The sequence below is a fragment of the Lacerta agilis genome, chromosome 8 (genome assembly GCF_009819535.1).
Source record: "Lacerta agilis isolate rLacAgi1 chromosome 8, rLacAgi1.pri, whole genome shotgun sequence".
Lineage (NCBI taxonomy): Eukaryota > Metazoa > Chordata > Lepidosauria > Squamata > Lacertidae > Lacerta > Lacerta agilis.
Genome location: NC_046319.1, coordinates 67,497,837 through 67,515,256, shown reverse-complemented (window position 1 = coordinate 67,515,256; position 17,420 = coordinate 67,497,837). Strand labels below are relative to the sequence as shown.

The 17,420-nt window shown below is 43.2% G+C and overlaps 1 protein-coding gene across 2 annotated transcripts; it reads left to right on the top strand.

The window, feature by feature from the left end:
• The first annotated feature begins 99 nt into the window (after positions 1-99).
• IL20RB (interleukin 20 receptor subunit beta) lies at positions 100-17,044 on the top strand. Of its 2 annotated transcripts, none has more exons than XM_033158072.1 (7): positions 100-421; positions 5,819-5,939; positions 8,022-8,212; positions 11,512-11,636; positions 13,786-13,936; positions 15,460-15,602; positions 16,526-17,044. In XM_033158072.1, exons 1-7 carry the CDS (start codon positions 367-369, stop codon positions 16,649-16,651), a joined length of 912 nt encoding a protein of 303 aa, XP_033013963.1. In that variant the 5' UTR covers positions 100-366; the 3' UTR covers positions 16,652-17,044. The 2 variants fall into 2 exon arrangements, with proteins under 2 accessions (XP_033013963.1, XP_033013962.1); XM_033158071.1 differs by having other exon boundaries at positions 105-421; positions 15,457-15,602.
• Positions 17,045-17,420: the final 376 nt, after the last annotated feature.

Sequence of the window (17,420 nt, the reverse complement as noted above, 5' to 3'; positions counted from 1 at the left end):
AGTTGTCGATTGCGTAATTGCAGAGCCAACATATCCAGCATTTTCTCTCTCTCTCTCTCTCGGTCAATTGCTCAACCTATAATGTAGGAAAATACCCAAATGAAATTAACTGAACCTGTTACAGAACCTAAATTACCTGTGGCCACACCTTCATGAGCAATGCAATTGCATGTGTAAGGTAGGATCCAGTAGCAGCCACACTCGTGACTATTGGAGCAGTTTACATGCTGCTGCAGCAACGGCAACAGCATTCTGCACTGAACATTCAAGTTGCCATTCAGCTCCAAACATGGAGAGACTCTTGGCCCAGGAACAGAAAATGCCAGGGCCAGCTATATCCCAGCAGACTTCCTAATTTGGAGTGAAATGGCAATTTGCTTCCGGTCCTTTATCTTTTCTTTGATGCCACTTTTTGTGTCAGGTATGTGGTTTGATTCCGGTTCAGAATGATGGGGCATGGAGCTGGGGGGAAATTGCCTAGAACTAACTGTAGCTTCCAGATCGTCTAGATTTTCTTTATATCTTAAAATGAGACTCTTCTCCAAGTAACATTAATTGGTGAAATCTGTTAAGATATGTCCTAGGGAGAAAGGGGCTCTTTCTTTCTTTCTTTCTTTCTTTCTTTCTTTCTTTCTTTCTTTCTTTCTTTTTCTTTTTATTCTTAGAAAATGCTGTTTGCTGTTCGTTTTAAAGGGGTGGGGGTGTTGTTTTAGTTAGCATGAGTTTGCCTTTTTCTGTTTTCCTTTTCTTTTACCTACGTATTTTTTTATTATTATTATTCATGTGGTGAGGAAGGGTACGGAGAGGGTGGGGAGGTGGGTTCTGTTTTCGTTTGTGTGCTTATTTTTTGTGTATAGTCATTACAGCGAGGGGGGATGGGTTGTTGGGGTGAGTTGTTGTTGGGGTGGATGGGGTGTTGGGGTGGGTGGAGTTGGAAAGAATGGAGAGTCACCTGGGTTGGTTATCGTCTTCCAAAGAAACTATTCTGAACTTTAAAATGGAAAGCGCAATGCTGGTGGTCAACAAAATAGGTTTAAAGACTCTCTCAAGGCAAATTAAAAAATGTAGTATAAACACCGACAACTGGGAAACACTAGCCTGTGAGCACTCCAATTGGAGAACAGCCTTTACCAAAGGTGAAATTGGCTTTGAAGACGCTCGAACTCAGGACGAAAGGGAGAAACAGGCTAAGAGGAAGGCACGCTTGGTGAACCCTCACCATGATCAACTCCCACCCGGAAACCTATGTCCCCACTGTGGAAGGTCATGTGGATCCAGAATTGGCCTCCACAGTCATTTACGGACTCACTGTTGAAACCATCTCAATGGAAGACAATCTTACTTCGAGTGATTACTGAAGAAGAAGGAGGTATTGGTGTGGGAAGGATCTCTGTGGATAGCAAGGGGGGAAGGGGGGGCTTCACCAGTCTATTGGTTTGAGGTGCTTTCTGGGTGCTTAATTCGGCAGTAGATGTTGTTGCAGGGTTGTCAATCTGTAATATGTGGGTTTAGCTAAGGTTCGTAGTCTTGTGTTCTGTGTTCTGTGAGTGGTACTTGACTGTTTTGGTTTGCATTGTCATGTCATTTCTGTTACAGTCATACCTCTGGTTACGGCCATTCAGGTTGCGTGATTTCAGGTTGCGCACCACGCCGAACCCAGAAGTAAAGCAACGGGTTACTTCCGGGTTTCAGCGCTTGCGCATGCGCAAAAGCACTAAATTGTGCAGATGCAGCGGCGCGGGTTGCGAATGTGCCTCCCACATGGATCGTAAACCCGAGCGTCCACTGTATTTCTTCTTTCTCTTGTTGACTGTCATTCAACCATTAGCTGTATTTTCGTCTTGGTTGTCGTTCGGTGGGTCAGATGGCTGCCATTCTGGTGGAAGGTTAAGTCTGAGGTTCTCCAGAAGTTGCAGGGCTTCAGGTATGTCAGTGGCTATGTGCTGTGTTGTGTCAGTTGTTACAACGAGGCAAAAAGGGAAGCCCCATTGGTACTTGATTCCTTCTTGTTGAAGATGTTGGATACATGGTCATAGGTTTTTTCTTCAGTTTACGGTCTGTTGCAATAAATCCTGAAAGACCAGGATGCGGATCGTAGAATGCAACAACTGATTGGCCTGCAGGAGCAGCCCAACCAGCTCCATGAAGGAAGCAGAATCGGCCAATCAGACAGGACTCATTGTGTAAATAATATATATAAAAGCCTGAGGTTTGGTGGGAAATTCAATCAATCACTGTTTTACAAGAGCATGAAATCTCTCCAGGACTCTGAGTACTGGTATATTTCAGTAGCCATGTCAGCTTACTGTATCAAAATGCTAACAGATCACAAGCTTTTAAAAGACTAACCAGCAGTGGACCACTCTCAAAGAATTCTCCCTAATGTTAGCAGACACAGACCTAAAGGGACGAGTGGACAAAATCTTAAGCCATTGGGAATCTTTCAGTTTGCTTATAGGGTTTGTCTCTCACACCAATTTCAAAGTCATAAGTGAATAGAACTGGGATTGTATCAGTAGGGGATATTTCACAGAGACCCTGCCTTTCTGGGTGTTTGCTAAAGTTAGATGTTCATAAAGTGTCAGGACTCTGTGGCTACCCCATGCCAATCTATGCCTGAATCTTCCAAGTGTTCCAGGAGTTGTGGTTCTGTAAGTGGCACATCATTTTCATAACAGTCTTGCAGGCGATGGAGCCCTGCTTTGGAAAGAATAGTAGATACTGATAAGTTATGTTGAAATTGTGGTATATAAGGAAGCAGGATTTAGGGTGAGGGTGTGGAAGCTCGTTTCTTATAGCTACCATCTGCTCCACACCTCTATAGTACCACCTGTTAAAGAGTTATGTTCTTTATTGGAAAATAGAAAAATATATATACCTAGTATAAAATTTAAACTGCACAAGGTAAAATAAGACATGGAAAAAAAAACAAATTGTTAAGACACCTATGTAAAAAAGAAAAAGAAAAAGAGGAAAAACTTACAAATTTGCAAGGTTATTATTGTACTTAACCTAATAACAACTCTCAGAACACTTAACAAACTAGCCTGCGGGATTCCTTGGTGGAAGCCATGATTGTTTAAAGTGGTGTGGTTACAAACTTTGTTGAAAAAGTTAAAAACAATTATCAAGCATAGAGTGTTGTCTTCCAGGACAAATACATGCACAGATGTTAAGTATTGTGTGCAGTCATCCACATTGCATCAAAACAGACTTGGAAAATGTTTTACATTACAGATTAAGCTCACATCCACAGGGTATACTTCAGTCTAGAGATTTAAGATAATTTCTCCATGGTGACAGAGATGGAAGATAGATTACTATTATTCATAAATGATATAATTAACTATATTTCCCGGGATTCTTCAGGGGAAGCCAGGGCAGTTAAAAGTGCTATAATACTGCTTTAAATGATGGGGACCTTAAATGTGCAAAAAACAAACAAAACAAAAAAACCACAACCCTGGTCTATTGTGTATTTCTTTTATATTTATGTGGTGCCTTTCTGCTTAGGTACCGAAGGCGGTTCACAATTGTAAAACACTAAAACAAACCAAAAAAGTCCTATAAAATGGAGAGTGGCCAAGGTCTCTCAGGCCAACTGAAAGCTGATGGTAGGTGCTTCCTGCCCTGGGCTTCATCACTTCTGCCCTCCCTCAGGTAACACAGGTCTCAAGTAGCCCCAGGGAATAGTGCTGGTGCCCAGGAAGTTCCCTCAAGCCACTGATGGCATGTGCTTCTTGGCCTGAGCTTCCTCAGAGCTATATCTCTTTGAGTACTGAAAAAAAAAGTGGTATCTTCACAAACAGGAGCACAAGTCTGAGGGGAAATATGTGACCCATGCACATGACATGAGGAACCAAGTTAAAATGAATTGTACCGAAAGGCCCTCAGGCTACTCAATCGTCAAACAAGTGACGCACAAAATTTGGTGACTCCTTCTTTCCGGCCTACACCTTGCGAAACAAAATTTCCCCACATATTCTTTTAGTCTGGTTTTAGCTAGGGCTTTTTTCTTCAGCCAGAACTGAGTTCCAGCACCTCTCAGGTGGGCACCATTATAAGAGAATGAGAGATGTTTTCATGGTGAGTTCTCACACTTCTCTCTCTCTCTCTAGAAAAATAGCCCTGGTTTTAGCCATTAGCCATAACCAGTGCTTTTTCTGTGACCAGTACTCACTGGAATGGAGTCACCTATTGCTTTTGCTGCCCATGTCAGCCATGTTGTGTTGATGCTTGTAAAGCTTTTATCAAGATATGAGCCCTGACGCCTCATTATTATTATTTAACCAGAAAGGCACTTGCCATAACAATATACTGAGTTAGGAAGCTTCTGCTTTTGATTAGCCACATTTATCCATGTCGTCCACACATGCAAATTATGGTTAGGTGCAAAGGAAGCTTCCTTCTCCTTAATTAAACCTTTGGTCTACCCACTGCTTACACCGATGGGCAAATGCTCTCCTGGAGATGGCGGGAATTAAACTTTCACATGCAAAGCATGTGCACAGTCCTCCTTGTGAACATTATAAAACAAGCCAGCTTCAGTAGCTATGGTTTCAAGTTGACTTGTTTGAAGGTAATCATAGTCCAGGCTTTTTTCAGCCAGAACTCACCAGAACTTCTTTTTCTAGAAAAGATATCGCTGATCGTAGTTAATGTTAACCACAGTCCATAAATCTAGACATCAGCATTATCAGCCATCGTAGTAGTAGCGTTTTTATTTCATACTTCATTCTGAAAGAAAAAAGGCCTCCCAGAGCTATTTGCATCTACAGTGGTACCTCGGGTTATGTACTTAATTGGTTCTGGGTCACTGTACATAACCTGAAAAATTTGTACATAACCTGAAAAACCGAAAAAACCGCTTCTGCGCATGCACAGACCATGAAAACATGTCTGCACATGCGCAAATTGCGCGTGCGCCTCGGGTTGCGCTTCTGGGTTAGCGGAGTTCGTAACCCAAAAAGTACGCAACCCGAAGCGTACGTAACCCGAGGTACAACTGTATCAGTAATGAGGCAGTCCCTGCTCTCAGGCACATAATCTAAGATACATGGCACACAAGGAAAAGTGGGGAGGAGGGGAATAGCAAGTACAAAAAACTAGTTCAGGCACTAGTTTGTAGTAACAGAATTCTTGTTGCAACCAACTGGAATGGAGAGATTTGAAGAGGAGGAGCCAAACATTGCTGACTGGTTGAAGGATAGGCTCTGCCGTTCCATCTCTTCCTCTCCTATAGCCTGATGGAATGAGAGCCATTGGCAGATGACAGCTGAGGGAAAGGTCTGATGAAGAAGGTCTCTTAGCAGAGCTGATGGAGGTGCCCTGCAGCCCTAACTTGAAAAAAACTGTAGTTAAGCAAAAGCCCTTTTATGTAAAGGAACTGATCTTTGAAACAGAAGTGTGATTTCTACATAGGCAGCTGCCAAAATTTTCAGAGTGTGTTAAATAGCTAGAGCAGCGGTTCCCATCTGGTGGTCCATGGACCCCATTCACATAACAAAATCTACAATAGGAATATCAAAAGTTTCAAAAGTAGGGAGTCCGCAGAATTTAGCTAATTGGGAACCACTGATCTAGAGCATCTTTGACAGATGTTCATTTGACTTTATATATATATATATAAATCTCCAAAGTAGAGGATTCCACACCTTTCTCAGACAAAGCTGGACATGAGCCCGTCAGTCTGTATCCTGTTGACAGAGCAACCCAGTGGTAACAGTAACTTCTGCTCCTCCATAATAACTCACAAAGCCAATTGTAACTTCTGGTTTTCTCCCTTTTTTGCATATTGCTGGGTGATTCCTACGCAAAGGTGTGTTACTGCCAGCTCCTCGGAACATCACGATCCTGTCCACTAATATGAAGCACTTTCTAGTATGGAGCCCAGTGACGGTGCCTGGAGAAGCTGTAAAATATTCCGTCGAGTTTCAAGGGTAACTTTTCTTCACATTGAGTCTAAACATGCAGTAACTATCACTGCTGACCTTTCTTTCTTTTTTAGGCAAGTATGTAAAGGACAAGACAGAAGAGTCTTAAATTATGCATGGTGTGAGGAAATGGACAATTAGAACACGGGGTTGGGGTCATCCAATTAAGCTGAAGGGAACTTATTCACACCGTTCAGTATTAAGCTATGGTATCCAAAAGATATGGTTGATGTTTTTAAAAGGGTATTAGGCAAATTCTGTTGCTAGTCATGATGGCAGAATGCCTCCAAATACCAGATGCTGGAGGACAACAGTGGGAGAGCCCTATTGCCCTCATGTCCTGGTTGTGGGCTTCCTGTAAGCATAAGGTTAGTCACTGTTGGGAGCAAGAACCTAGACTGGATAGGCCTTTGGTCTGACCCAGCAGGGATCTTATGACCCAAGCCAATGCAAGCTGTTGACTGTCAGAGGGGGCCTATCCTGCTCCTTTGGCTGAGCTCTTGCAAAATTTCATCACAGAATGGAACACGTAGTAGGGCCTAGGCCCAACCCACAGTCAGCCGAATAATGTGGTAAATATCCTGAGGTGGTCAGGTTGACTCTATTGCTGTGTACACACAACCAACTTGAAACACAGCTACGTCATTCTTTTTCTCGATAAGGATCTAAACTGGTTTCTTTCGGGGTTTGGGGAATGCATCAAAATGCAGTATTTCATAAGAAACAACAGCATAGATTTGGATTGTGGCTGTTGTGGTGTGTACTCTGGTTCCTAAGTGGGAATGTACTGAATGCAGAGTAAATGGGGTTGTGCACACAGCCTATGGTTCCAGACTATAAATGAGGTGCCTTTGAATGTTCACAAGCATTAAAAACAAAACAAAACTCCTGCAAGTGAGAAAAAAGTAGCACATTGCAGAGAGAGGTTCTAGTTCTAGCCCAGCTTGCTCCCTGTTCCAGGTTTCTGCTTGCAAAGTAGCATTCAAAAATGTGATTACCCACTTCCAGTTTGGAGCAATACAACCCTTTCTATCCCCACGTAACCTTAATGCGACATTCTGATGCATGTCTTTGTGGCCCAAGCCATTGTTATTAAGTGGCATTGCAGTAAACTAGCCCATGTGAGAAGGTTGGGAAGAATTGTATCTGCTACCAGACATGTCTGCCCTTGTGGGACTATTCATGTTGTAACACGTGTGTAAGGGTTCCTAACAAATATTCTTTAAAAAGTGCACAGAATATTTGCTTCGGGGTGGGGCGGGTCACCCTCGAGTGCACAGTGCGTAATTTGTGCTCTACTTTGCTCTCAGTCTTCTATAACTCAGTTGAGTCACACACTCTGCATACAGAATGCTCCAGGTTCAATCGCTGCCATTTCCAGGTTTCTTCCTGGAGAGCCACCACCAATAAGCATCAACATTATTGAGTGAAGTAGGCCAGTGGCCCAATCGACCGGTTCAGCTGGCGGAATTGGCAATACTACAGGTGCCGCATAATACCTGTTCCTCATTTGTAAGAACTCAGTTGTTTAGTGTGGTACCGCCTACGGAACTCCCTGTCTATTGATATCAAGCAGATGCCTTCACTGTGCTTTTTTTGGCACCTGCTAAAAATGTTCATGTTTAGACAAGCCTACCCAGATGCTTAGAAGGTTGAGGAAATTTTAATACAGTCATACCTCGGGTTACGGCCGCTTCGGGTTGTGCACTGCGCCGAACCAGGAAGTAACAGAACAGGTTATGTCCGGGTTTCGGTGCTCACGCATGTGCAGAAGCACCAAATTGCGTTACGTGCGTGCGCAGACGCAGCGCCACAGGTTGCGAACGCGCCTCCCGCATGGATCGCGTTCGCAACCCGAGCATCCACTGTATCTGTTTTAGTAATTTAACTTCTGAATGTTTTAAAGCAGAGTCGTAATCTTTCCTCGATTTCACTGTTTCATCTTTTGTAAACCGCTTTGAGGTTTTCTTTACAATCAAGTGGTGTACAAATTTTATGTAATAAATAAGTAAGAACCACTGCCTTCAGCAAAGCGTGTTGTGTTGCATTCTTTCCCCTAATTCTTCTTCTTCTTCTTCTTCCCCTCAGAGAATATGAGAGAGACTACGCCAACGACAGCTGGATTCCCATTGGAGAGTGTACGGGCATTAGTGTTACTCAGTGTGATATCACAGAAGACATTTCTGCCACTGTGCCATACGATCTACGTGTCAGGGCAGGTGTGGGGACCCAGGCTTCACACTGGGCCACTCTCAGTGGCTTCTTCAATCGTGTCACAAGTAAGTGCATTCACATGCTCCTCTGTGATGCACATCTCACGCTGGGATCCTTAGGATAATGGTAGGTGCTAATGTCCTCATTGGGGGGCCTTGTTCCTACTGAGGTCAGTCCTGGGTGTCAGCACCTGGCACTACTGAGCAGCTTAGCCAGGACCCTAGCAGCTTTGCCTGGAAAAGAGGAGATTGGATACCCATCTTCAAATATCTCAAGGACTGTCACATGGAAGAGGGAACAAGCCTGTTTTCTCCTGCTCTGGAGGGTAGGACTCGAACCAATGGCTTCAAGTTGCAAAAAGGAGATTCCGACCAAACATCAGGAAAATCTTTCTGGCAATAAGAGCTGTTCAACAGTGGAATGGTTTCCCTCAGGAGGTGGTGGACTCTCCTTCCTTGGAGGTTTTCAAGCAGAGGTTGGATGGCCATCTTTCTTGGATGCTTTAGCTGAGATTCCTGCATTGCAGGGGGTTGGACTAGATGACGCTTGGGGTCCCTTCCAACTCTAATATTCTTTGATTCTCTGAATCTACCAGGACCCCACTGAAGCAGACTCATGCCCTGCCCTCTCCTTCTTCAAAGCCGAGGAAGGCAGCTTTGAGTTGCGATTTTAAATTTCTCACAATTCACTGGAGAACTCGATGTACATATAGCATCACTCCAGGGCACTTTGTGAAATCTGAATGGCAGCTCAGGTCTGCCTGCCACTGAGTTGGGAAACCAACAGCATTTTGCTGTGGGACGCTCCTCCCCGCAAACTTGGTCCTGATTAAGGTGATAAAACTATGTATGTGAAACAATTGAACTTACACAGGTTGGGGCCTACATAGGGTGCCAACTTGATTAAAATATTGGTGGTTGGGGGGGGGGGATAAGGGCTGCCCAGTGCATAATCAATCACATGATGTTGCGCATGCACACCATTTGACTGGCAATGCCCATCAACTTTAGGGGCCCCTGGCCCCCTCAAATATTTTATCGTGGTAGGCTGAACAGACCTCGGCCTCTAGGATTTGGTTCCTGTGGGCCTACATAATGGTGGGATGCCTCACCATTGGATCGAATGACTTAGGGCTTTTCCTGCATCTTTGGTAGTTAGGAGAATTACAGCAAATGCAGTTCTCCCCAGTTCTCTGCTTTAATTTGATGGAATTTACCACGGTTGAGGCGGAAAATCTGTTTTGAGTGCCATGGCTCAGCCTTCCACAAATGTGAGGTCATAATAAAAAAGGGTTTTGAGCAAGTGAGTTTCCGCCAGCACATTTAACCTAATAAATACACACCTAGAAGTAGGGAGAATGGATTCCAGCTCAGAAAATGCGACTTCCAGACAAAGTTGTTCCCTAAATTTGACAGTTGATGCAGCATTTTCCAACTCTTACTTTTAGTTGCTTTTTTTTGCCCTAGCTGGAAAGGAAGCCAGATAAAGAAAAAATCCACACCATGAAAGATCCCTGTAACGAGATGGGCATATATTTGTATAATAATACTCAAACATACAATGTATTTAATGATTCAAGAGCAGAATTGCTCAAGAAAAGATACTCCAAAACGTTGTAAACTAATCCAAAGGAAAATTAATAGTTTAACCAACTTATCAAATAACTCAAAAAGCCAAACAATAACTTCAAAATAACCTTAACGAATTGCCGGCTAAAAATCTCGTTTCACCGTTATGATCTATCAGTTTCCTCAGAAGGAGGGAAAAAAAGAATTGTTTGTATGACTCAAGATAGCTTAGTTGCTATTAAATCTAGGGGGAGGATAAGAAACTTAAAACAAAAAGAACACTCCCAAATAATGAGTGGTAATTCTCCCAACTCAGAATTCTAATATGCTTCATTCCAAAGGTTAAACCTAAATTCAAGCTCAAAAACAAGCTCCATAGCTTGTGAAACACGTCGACACGGGGCTATGTAAGCTTCCCCGATCTTATTATTACGAAGCTATTGCAAAGCCAGGGCTCCTTTTTCTTTATAAGTTGATGTATAGGAGTGAAATTCAAGAGCAGAAGCTAGTTACATGCTTCTGATTCTATCTGCCTGAATTACCATTCTCTATGCAATTCATAAAGGCACGTTGTATTTTGGATGGTATAGTCTCCCTTTGAATCTAGACAGAACTGGTTTGTCCTTCCTTCTTCTGTAGCTATTGCTGGTACTATTACTGTAGATGACGCCTGCAGGCAAAACTGATAACTCAGCAGCCCAAGAAACATTTCAAGTCTATGCAAGATTGCTAAATGCCTGGCCCTGATGGTGGAATCCAGTTTCCACTCCCAACTTAGCCCTGAGGGGTTTCTGCTAGAAAAACAAGAAGGGATCGGAGAAAACAGATGACAGATGCAAGATGGTACCTAAAGATTTGTGCATCGGCATGAGAGCACCTCACAAACTCAGTACATCAGCACTTGAACATAAAGCTGTAAGCTTCTGCTCAAGTGGATCACTTTGTGCAGTACTATACTTTGCATAGGCTGGGACCACAAATGAGATTTTGCACAGAATGCTCTGTAAAGGCTAAAGCAGATGAAATGTTTGAGATCCACGATTGGATCTTATCTTCTCTCAATCAGATCAACTGAGGTAGGGTAAGATTGATTAGGACCACAGCATTGGGGTGGGGAAGGAAGATACTTATTGAGTATATGCCAAATACCCATCTGATCTCCTTTTAAGTTCAGAACATTTTGGAAATTCCAGATTAGGCTGATGGCCTCCAATATGGTGTTCATGGGCACCTGCCGAGGTCCCTCTCCGCCCTCCAGTATTTATTTATTTATTTATATTGCAGCGTGTTGTTATTTAAACCAAGGTGATGCTGTGCCTAGCTACAAAGCATATTGTAAGCACCCAGAAACGCCATCTTACCTCCTTTTCCTTATAAAGCCTCTGTCCCGCTCCCCCACCCCCACCCCGGCAGCTTTGCCTGCTTGTTTCTGTTTGTTTCAAGTGTGTATATTTGTCTTTTTTTCCTTTCCTTCGGTATGGGATGTTGCTCCTATTTTGGAAGTTGTCTGTATTTTTTATTGTCTGGTTTTTGTTTTGGGGTGTGTATTTGGGCTGAGGGGCTTTTTGAGAGGTGGGGTTCCTGAGCATTGACAGTTTTTACTGTATTCTATGAGATGGGTATTTTGTGATGCTCACAACAGTTTCTTAGATTTCCAGATGTTTCCCCAGGCTCAGAAAAGGTTGGGGACCCCTGCTTTAGGCTGTTCCATAGCATATTGATCCTTGTTTTTCCTGAGCTGGGATGCGAGATTCATGTATGGTCCCATGATGGATATGATTCTGTCGTTTTCACAGCCTCCCTCATTCCACCTATGTTGACTGTCACAGCTGATGGATATCATTTGCTAGTGGAACTTGAGCGACTAGGACCTGCCTTTGAATTCTGGATATATTACTGGAAGAAGGGCCAAGGGCACAAGGTAAGTTTTGGTCTTATATCTGGCCTGAGAATGCAGGAAAGTTCTCTTGCAAGTACATGGACAAGATCCATGTATTGATGAGGAACCTGTGGCCTTCCATATGTTGTTGGACTTCCACCAGCCTTGGCCAGCATAGGCCATGATCAGAGAAGTTGTAGACTATCAATGTCTGGAGGACCACAGATTCCACATCCCTGGTCTAGAGGTTAGGCTATCCTGAAGTTCTGCCAAAAACTCTGAGCGTTATTATGATGGAGCAGCACAGAAAACGGTCCACAAGGAGACTTCACTTTGGTCCTTCCTAATTCTACATTTTTTTCCTGCTATATACTGTTGCCTGATGGTGTATGCAATCTTTTTGATTCCTACTTGCTGTGGTGCGAACATTATAAGTGGCAACAGACTGTTTAAAGGATGGCCCCTCTCCCAATGAGTCTGCCTGCCCACAACAATAAACCGGAGGATCTGTTTTATATTTAATCACAATAGGAGGTCAGAATGGCTGTCGTGCAGGATATAACCTTTTCAGCTGTGGAACCCAAGTTGCAAAAAGTTCAGGGATCTGCATGTCTTAATAGACTCTTTATCAATAAATTTAAAGATCAGCTTGCAAAAGGTGCAAGCTTTCTCAGTTGCTCCTTCGCAGTGAAACAGAAATTAATGCAAGGACTTTGAAGCTGGCTTAGTAGTAGATGGGCAGCCAGTACAGAAGTTTTAACAATGGTGTCACATGTTGCCAGCCATGTGCCCCCATCAGCTGTCTGGCCAGTGCATTCTGCCCCGGCTGGAGCTTCTGAACCAGGGCCAAGGGCAAAGATCTCAATTAAAATCACCTATGCCCTGCTGCAGTTAGCTTTAGAAAAAAAGTTCAATTTGGATTAAACCTTCCCTTCCCTACACTCTGCTATCCTGGTGAAAATTGCTTCATCCACTAACCTAGTATTACATTTTTTAAAAAAAGACGTTGTTGCTATCTATGCAATTGAAGTAATGTCTAGTTTGGCAGCTTCTCAGCTTACCTACAAAGAAATCAGAAAACAATTTACTTGGTAGCTTTCAGAACCTTTGGCCCCTCCCTATACAATGGAACGTGGGTTAATCTCTTATTTCAGTTGTATTGTACTATACCAATTTAATTACCTACAACTCCCTAATTGCCCACAATTTCTTACAACTTCCCAGAAATAAAAGGGGTGGGGAGATCTAACTTGAATTTGCTTGCAGACATTCCTATCTATATTTTCCTGAGACGGTTTTTTAATGAGTGCCTCTGAAAGTATCTGAAAGCAACATGTGAAAATAACTGGAAATTCAAAAAGGCAAATTTGCATTTTTAAATCTTGCAGAATTTTCCAATCTGTGAACAGTTTTTGTTTTGGCTCTATTATTTGTGCACCTTGTCTTGGGCGTTTGGCTGCGTTACACAAATGGCCTGTGGTGGTTCTTCTTGTTTAGCAATGGAGTTCATTAATATTCAGGTGTCAGAGAGGGTGACCAAACAGGGTCTCATGCCCAAAGCAAAGAACAGACCAGTTAATCAAATATAGGGAAGGGGTACCTGTGCCCCCCCCAGGTGTTGTTGGACTCCAACTCACCTCAGCCCAAATCAGCACAATCAATGAACAGAGATGAGAGAAGTGCAATAAAGATGGAGGAGGGGTGGAGGAGAAATTCTATTCAGTAGAATAGAATTTAAAGCAGAATCTATCAAATTTGTGCATCCCAAAGCAACATGTGAACAGAAACATAGATATCCTTCAAAATTTGCACTTAACAGAATTTTCTGATGCTGTTCTTCAAATGATTTTTACAAAAATGCATATATTAGGTAAAAGTGTGCATAAGAACAAAGATACAAGTGAAAATAACATACAAAAATACATTATATTAGGGGAAAGTGTTTGTACATTAGTTTGTGCTACATATAAAGCTATGTTCAATAGGATAGATGTGTGCTTAAATGCTGAATTTCCATGATTTTATATATATATATATAAAATGTGGAGAACTGCATTTCAGACTGGCAAAATGAGAACCCGAAAGAACCAAAATTCACAGAACCTTCTGTCTCTAGTCTGGACAGCTATATGTTCCCCTTGCCTGATCTAATGAATGGGAACTGATTTCACTCTGGCTTCTGTGAAACTAGGTGTATCGCAAAGTGGTGAAAGACAGCAGCACTACGTTACATATGGACACCATGGAAGCTGGCACTGAATACTGTGTTAAAGCCCAGACCTATGTTGAAGCCATAAACCGGAGCAGCAATTTCAGCCAGGTGCAGTGTGTGAGGGCCGAAGGTAAGAACAACAAAGATACTCTCCTTTCCAGACATGGTTCTCCACTGCTGGGGGGGCCAGGGCAGATAAAACGGTATTTAATAAAAGCTTGAACATTTGTGACACTTTTGTTAGCTAACTAATTATCCCCTTTAGTTTCTGGGTTGAACGTCAAACCTAACACTAACAACTAGTGTGGTCAGCTACAAAAAGAGGACAGGGCCTCTGCATCTTTAATAGCAATGTTCAAGAGGTGCACAGATAATTAAATGTACAGGAGCCCAGCCTCCTCCTTCTGCAACCAGCCACTTTACTAACTGCAGAATTGGAATGTGCTGTGCATCTTTTATTATTATATTTGTTTAATTTCTATACCACCCTTCATCCGAGGATCGCAGGGGTGGTTTACAATATTGAAACACAAAAATGCATAACATAGTAGCAAACAAAATCAACACACACACACACCCGTTCCACATTTTAAAAGGTCATTTAACACACAGTTTAAAAGGCCACACTTCAATAAACAAAGGCCTGGGAGAAGAAGAGTGGTTTCACCTGGCACCTAAAGATATAAAATCATAGAATTGTAGAGTTGGGAAGGGACCCCAAGGGTCATCTAGCCCACTCCCCTACAATGCAGGTTTGCCCACTAACCCGCTTTTTGGCTCTGGGCCCATTCACCACTAGCATGTGGCCTGAAAACGTTTCACCACCTTGATATACTGCTGTTATAAGAATTTTAAGGTCTCAAATATAGAATAAATATTCATAAATGCACACATATCTAAATATATGAACCATGTGTATGAAATAGTATGGGAGAGTGATCCTGAAGCCATTTTGACTCAAATATTCCTCTGCAGTAAGGGAGGCAAATGGGGAAAGCCTTCCCATTGGCTTTTTGCTTGCAAAACCTGTCTTAAGGGCATATTTGTGTATGAATAGGGTGAGCCTGTGACCTGGATTCGGGAACTAAAGTATTAACCATCACAAAAGTATGGCCAGACTGCCCAGGTAATGCAATCAGTGACCATTATCAGGTATCCTGGCAGGCAGAATTTCTGCTGTAGACCACCTCCTTCTGTGATGTATGTATGATGTTTTGGGGGGGTGGTCTTGGGCTACAGGGTGGGCAATTTCAAAAGTCTATATAAGGGCTTACGTACCATTGTTCAGGGTTCTCCTCCCTCCTGCATGTGGTGAGTGGGGACCCTGTTGCAACAGTTACTTGAATAAAGATCCGGCTTACTAGCCGCTTTGCTTCTCAATATACTCTGGTTGGCCTCTGTTATGTTCTGCTACCGATAGGGAACCCACTTAAGGACCTACGGGTTCCGGAATACCCCATAAGGGAAAGGGAGCGCTGCTTCCCTTTACTTCACTGCTTCACATTACTGTTCTTCAGAACAGTGCAAAGCCATGTAAACACAATGTGCAGCAGTGGCGCTTATGTCAATTCCCAGATACTTTTCAGCTCAGAGCCCTTCATTGTGGTTTTCTGCCCTCTTAGCAACTACAGAGTCTTTTTTTGTCTCCAGCAGGCAAAGCCATATTGGTCACCTTCGCCCCACTCTTCTTGGTTATCTCTGTTGTGGCTGTTTTGGCCCTTCTTTGGGTTGCCTGGAAAACATGTCAGATCTGCCAGTATTCCTGCTGCCCGAACGAGAGCCTTCCGGACACTTTGGTAAGATAAGAAATGGTTTGAAGTGCTGTATTGAGGTTGTGCCTTAACACTTCCAGAAAAGGTAGGTGTGCCCTGCCTTTAAAAGCCATGGGTTGAAGCTTGGCGCTTATACTGTGCCGCAGTGCCTGTTACCCGGGCAGGTTATTGGAATGCATAAGAGTAGCTATCAGTCTGGCTGCGAACACATGACTATACCTTTTAAAATCACATTCCCCCCCCCCTCAACAAATACTGGGCATTGTTATTACAGGTTGCTGAGAATTGTAATTCTGTGAGGGATAAACCACATTGCCCAGAATTCTTTGTAGGGGGGAATGTTCTTTAAATGTGCACATAACCTTGAAATGACAAAAGTCAGATCATTGAGGTGCTCGAATTTGTAAATGAAGGGATGGTGCTGTAAGGGTTACAGGTAGCTCAATATGTTTAAAGCTATGTAACTATATTTACCTTTGTGCCTGTTGAACCCCAGCACTGGAGCAACTTAGTGAGCTATCAGGTAGAACCCTACCTGAGCTCTTTCCTCCCCATAAACGCCACCATGAAGAGGGCTAGCTACTTAACTTTTTAAAATTAAAAAGCTGAACACTGGGAATGCAGGGTGGAATATCACTTAAAGCTGGGGTGGGCAACACTGTGGCCCTTGAGAAATTGTCCGTCTTCCACTATGCCTGACCCTGACCATTGGCCATGCTGGCTGGGGCTGATGGAAGTCCATAAGCGAGGAAGCCAGGTTCCTCATTTCTGCCTAAGGGAATCAGACTTACACAGGCCCTCTTATGGCTACAGCCCTGAGTGCTGCTTTGAACACTAAGCTTTACAATACTAATCCAGTACTTCCATCCCTCTGCAGTGGTGAAGTAAATGCTCTTCCATCTTTTACCCATTATGTGTTTTTTCCCCTCCCCACCCCTCTTTTCCAGAAAGTAACAGAATCACCTGCTAGGCTACTAAATTACAGGGGAGAGGAGACAGAGAAATGCGATGAGTCTGTGCAAGTGCTACCCCCTGAAGAGCTTCTCCGCTTGTGGATTCATGAAACTCTTTAATATCACACCAAGGACACAATCTGCAAGATGAGACTGCAGTGCTGCTCTCCTTTTTGCCTCTCCGAGTAAGGCACACACACAGGGCACGCACACACATGTAGCTTTCCTCCCCTAACAACACAAGGACAGAAAATTGAGGATTTGCTTTCTTCAAAGGGAAAGGCATCATGTGGCCAGCAAGACGGGTTCCCGTGCTGAGGGTTTCACAGAGAGGGCTGGAGCTGACGCATTCATCCTTGTCTGACAGAGAACAGCAGCCAAGCTCATGGATAGCCACAGAGGCTGTGATCCTAGCTGCTTATCATCATCTGCTTAACTGAGAGTTAAAAGACCTTGGGCTGATTACAATTTGCTGGGTTTGGGTTTTTAACATAAAGGTGCAGTGCTAGAAGGAGCTGCAATTCAAATCCATGTTGATTTTGCAGAACAGGAGCAAGGAGCAGCAGGTTCAAATTCAGTGACGGACTGTAGCTTAGCGGTAGCAGTTAGAGCGCATGTTTTGAGTCAGAAGGTTCTAAGTTCAACATCTGGCGCCTCTATTTAAAAGGATCCGTTAGAAGATGGTGTGAAAAATCCTGAATGCCAGAGGAGACAATACTGGAAAAGACTGACCTTGTACAAGGCAGCTTCCTATGTACCTCCTAGTCAAAGATCTCACCTGAATAAATATTTTTCACATATATTTTTCAATCATAGCCCTAAGCCATGGTTAACCTTAACTCTGGGATTTTTGTAATAAGACAGCTACTTAAACTACAGTTTCAAGTTA

Bases quoted from the DNA above. Each gene is read 5' to 3' on its own strand.
- IL20RB (XM_033158071.1), top strand. From the start codon at position 367: ATGGCAATTTGCTTCCGGTCCTTTATCTTTTCTTTGATGCCACTTTTT. The intron at 422-5,818 runs GTATGTGGTTTG...TCCTACGCAAAG, and splicing joins GATGCCACTTTTTGTGTCAG to GTGTGTTACTGCCAGCTCCT. The intron at 15,603-16,525 runs GTAAGATAAGAA...CCTCTTTTCCAG, and splicing joins AGAGCCTTCCGGACACTTTG to AAAGTAACAGAATCACCTGC.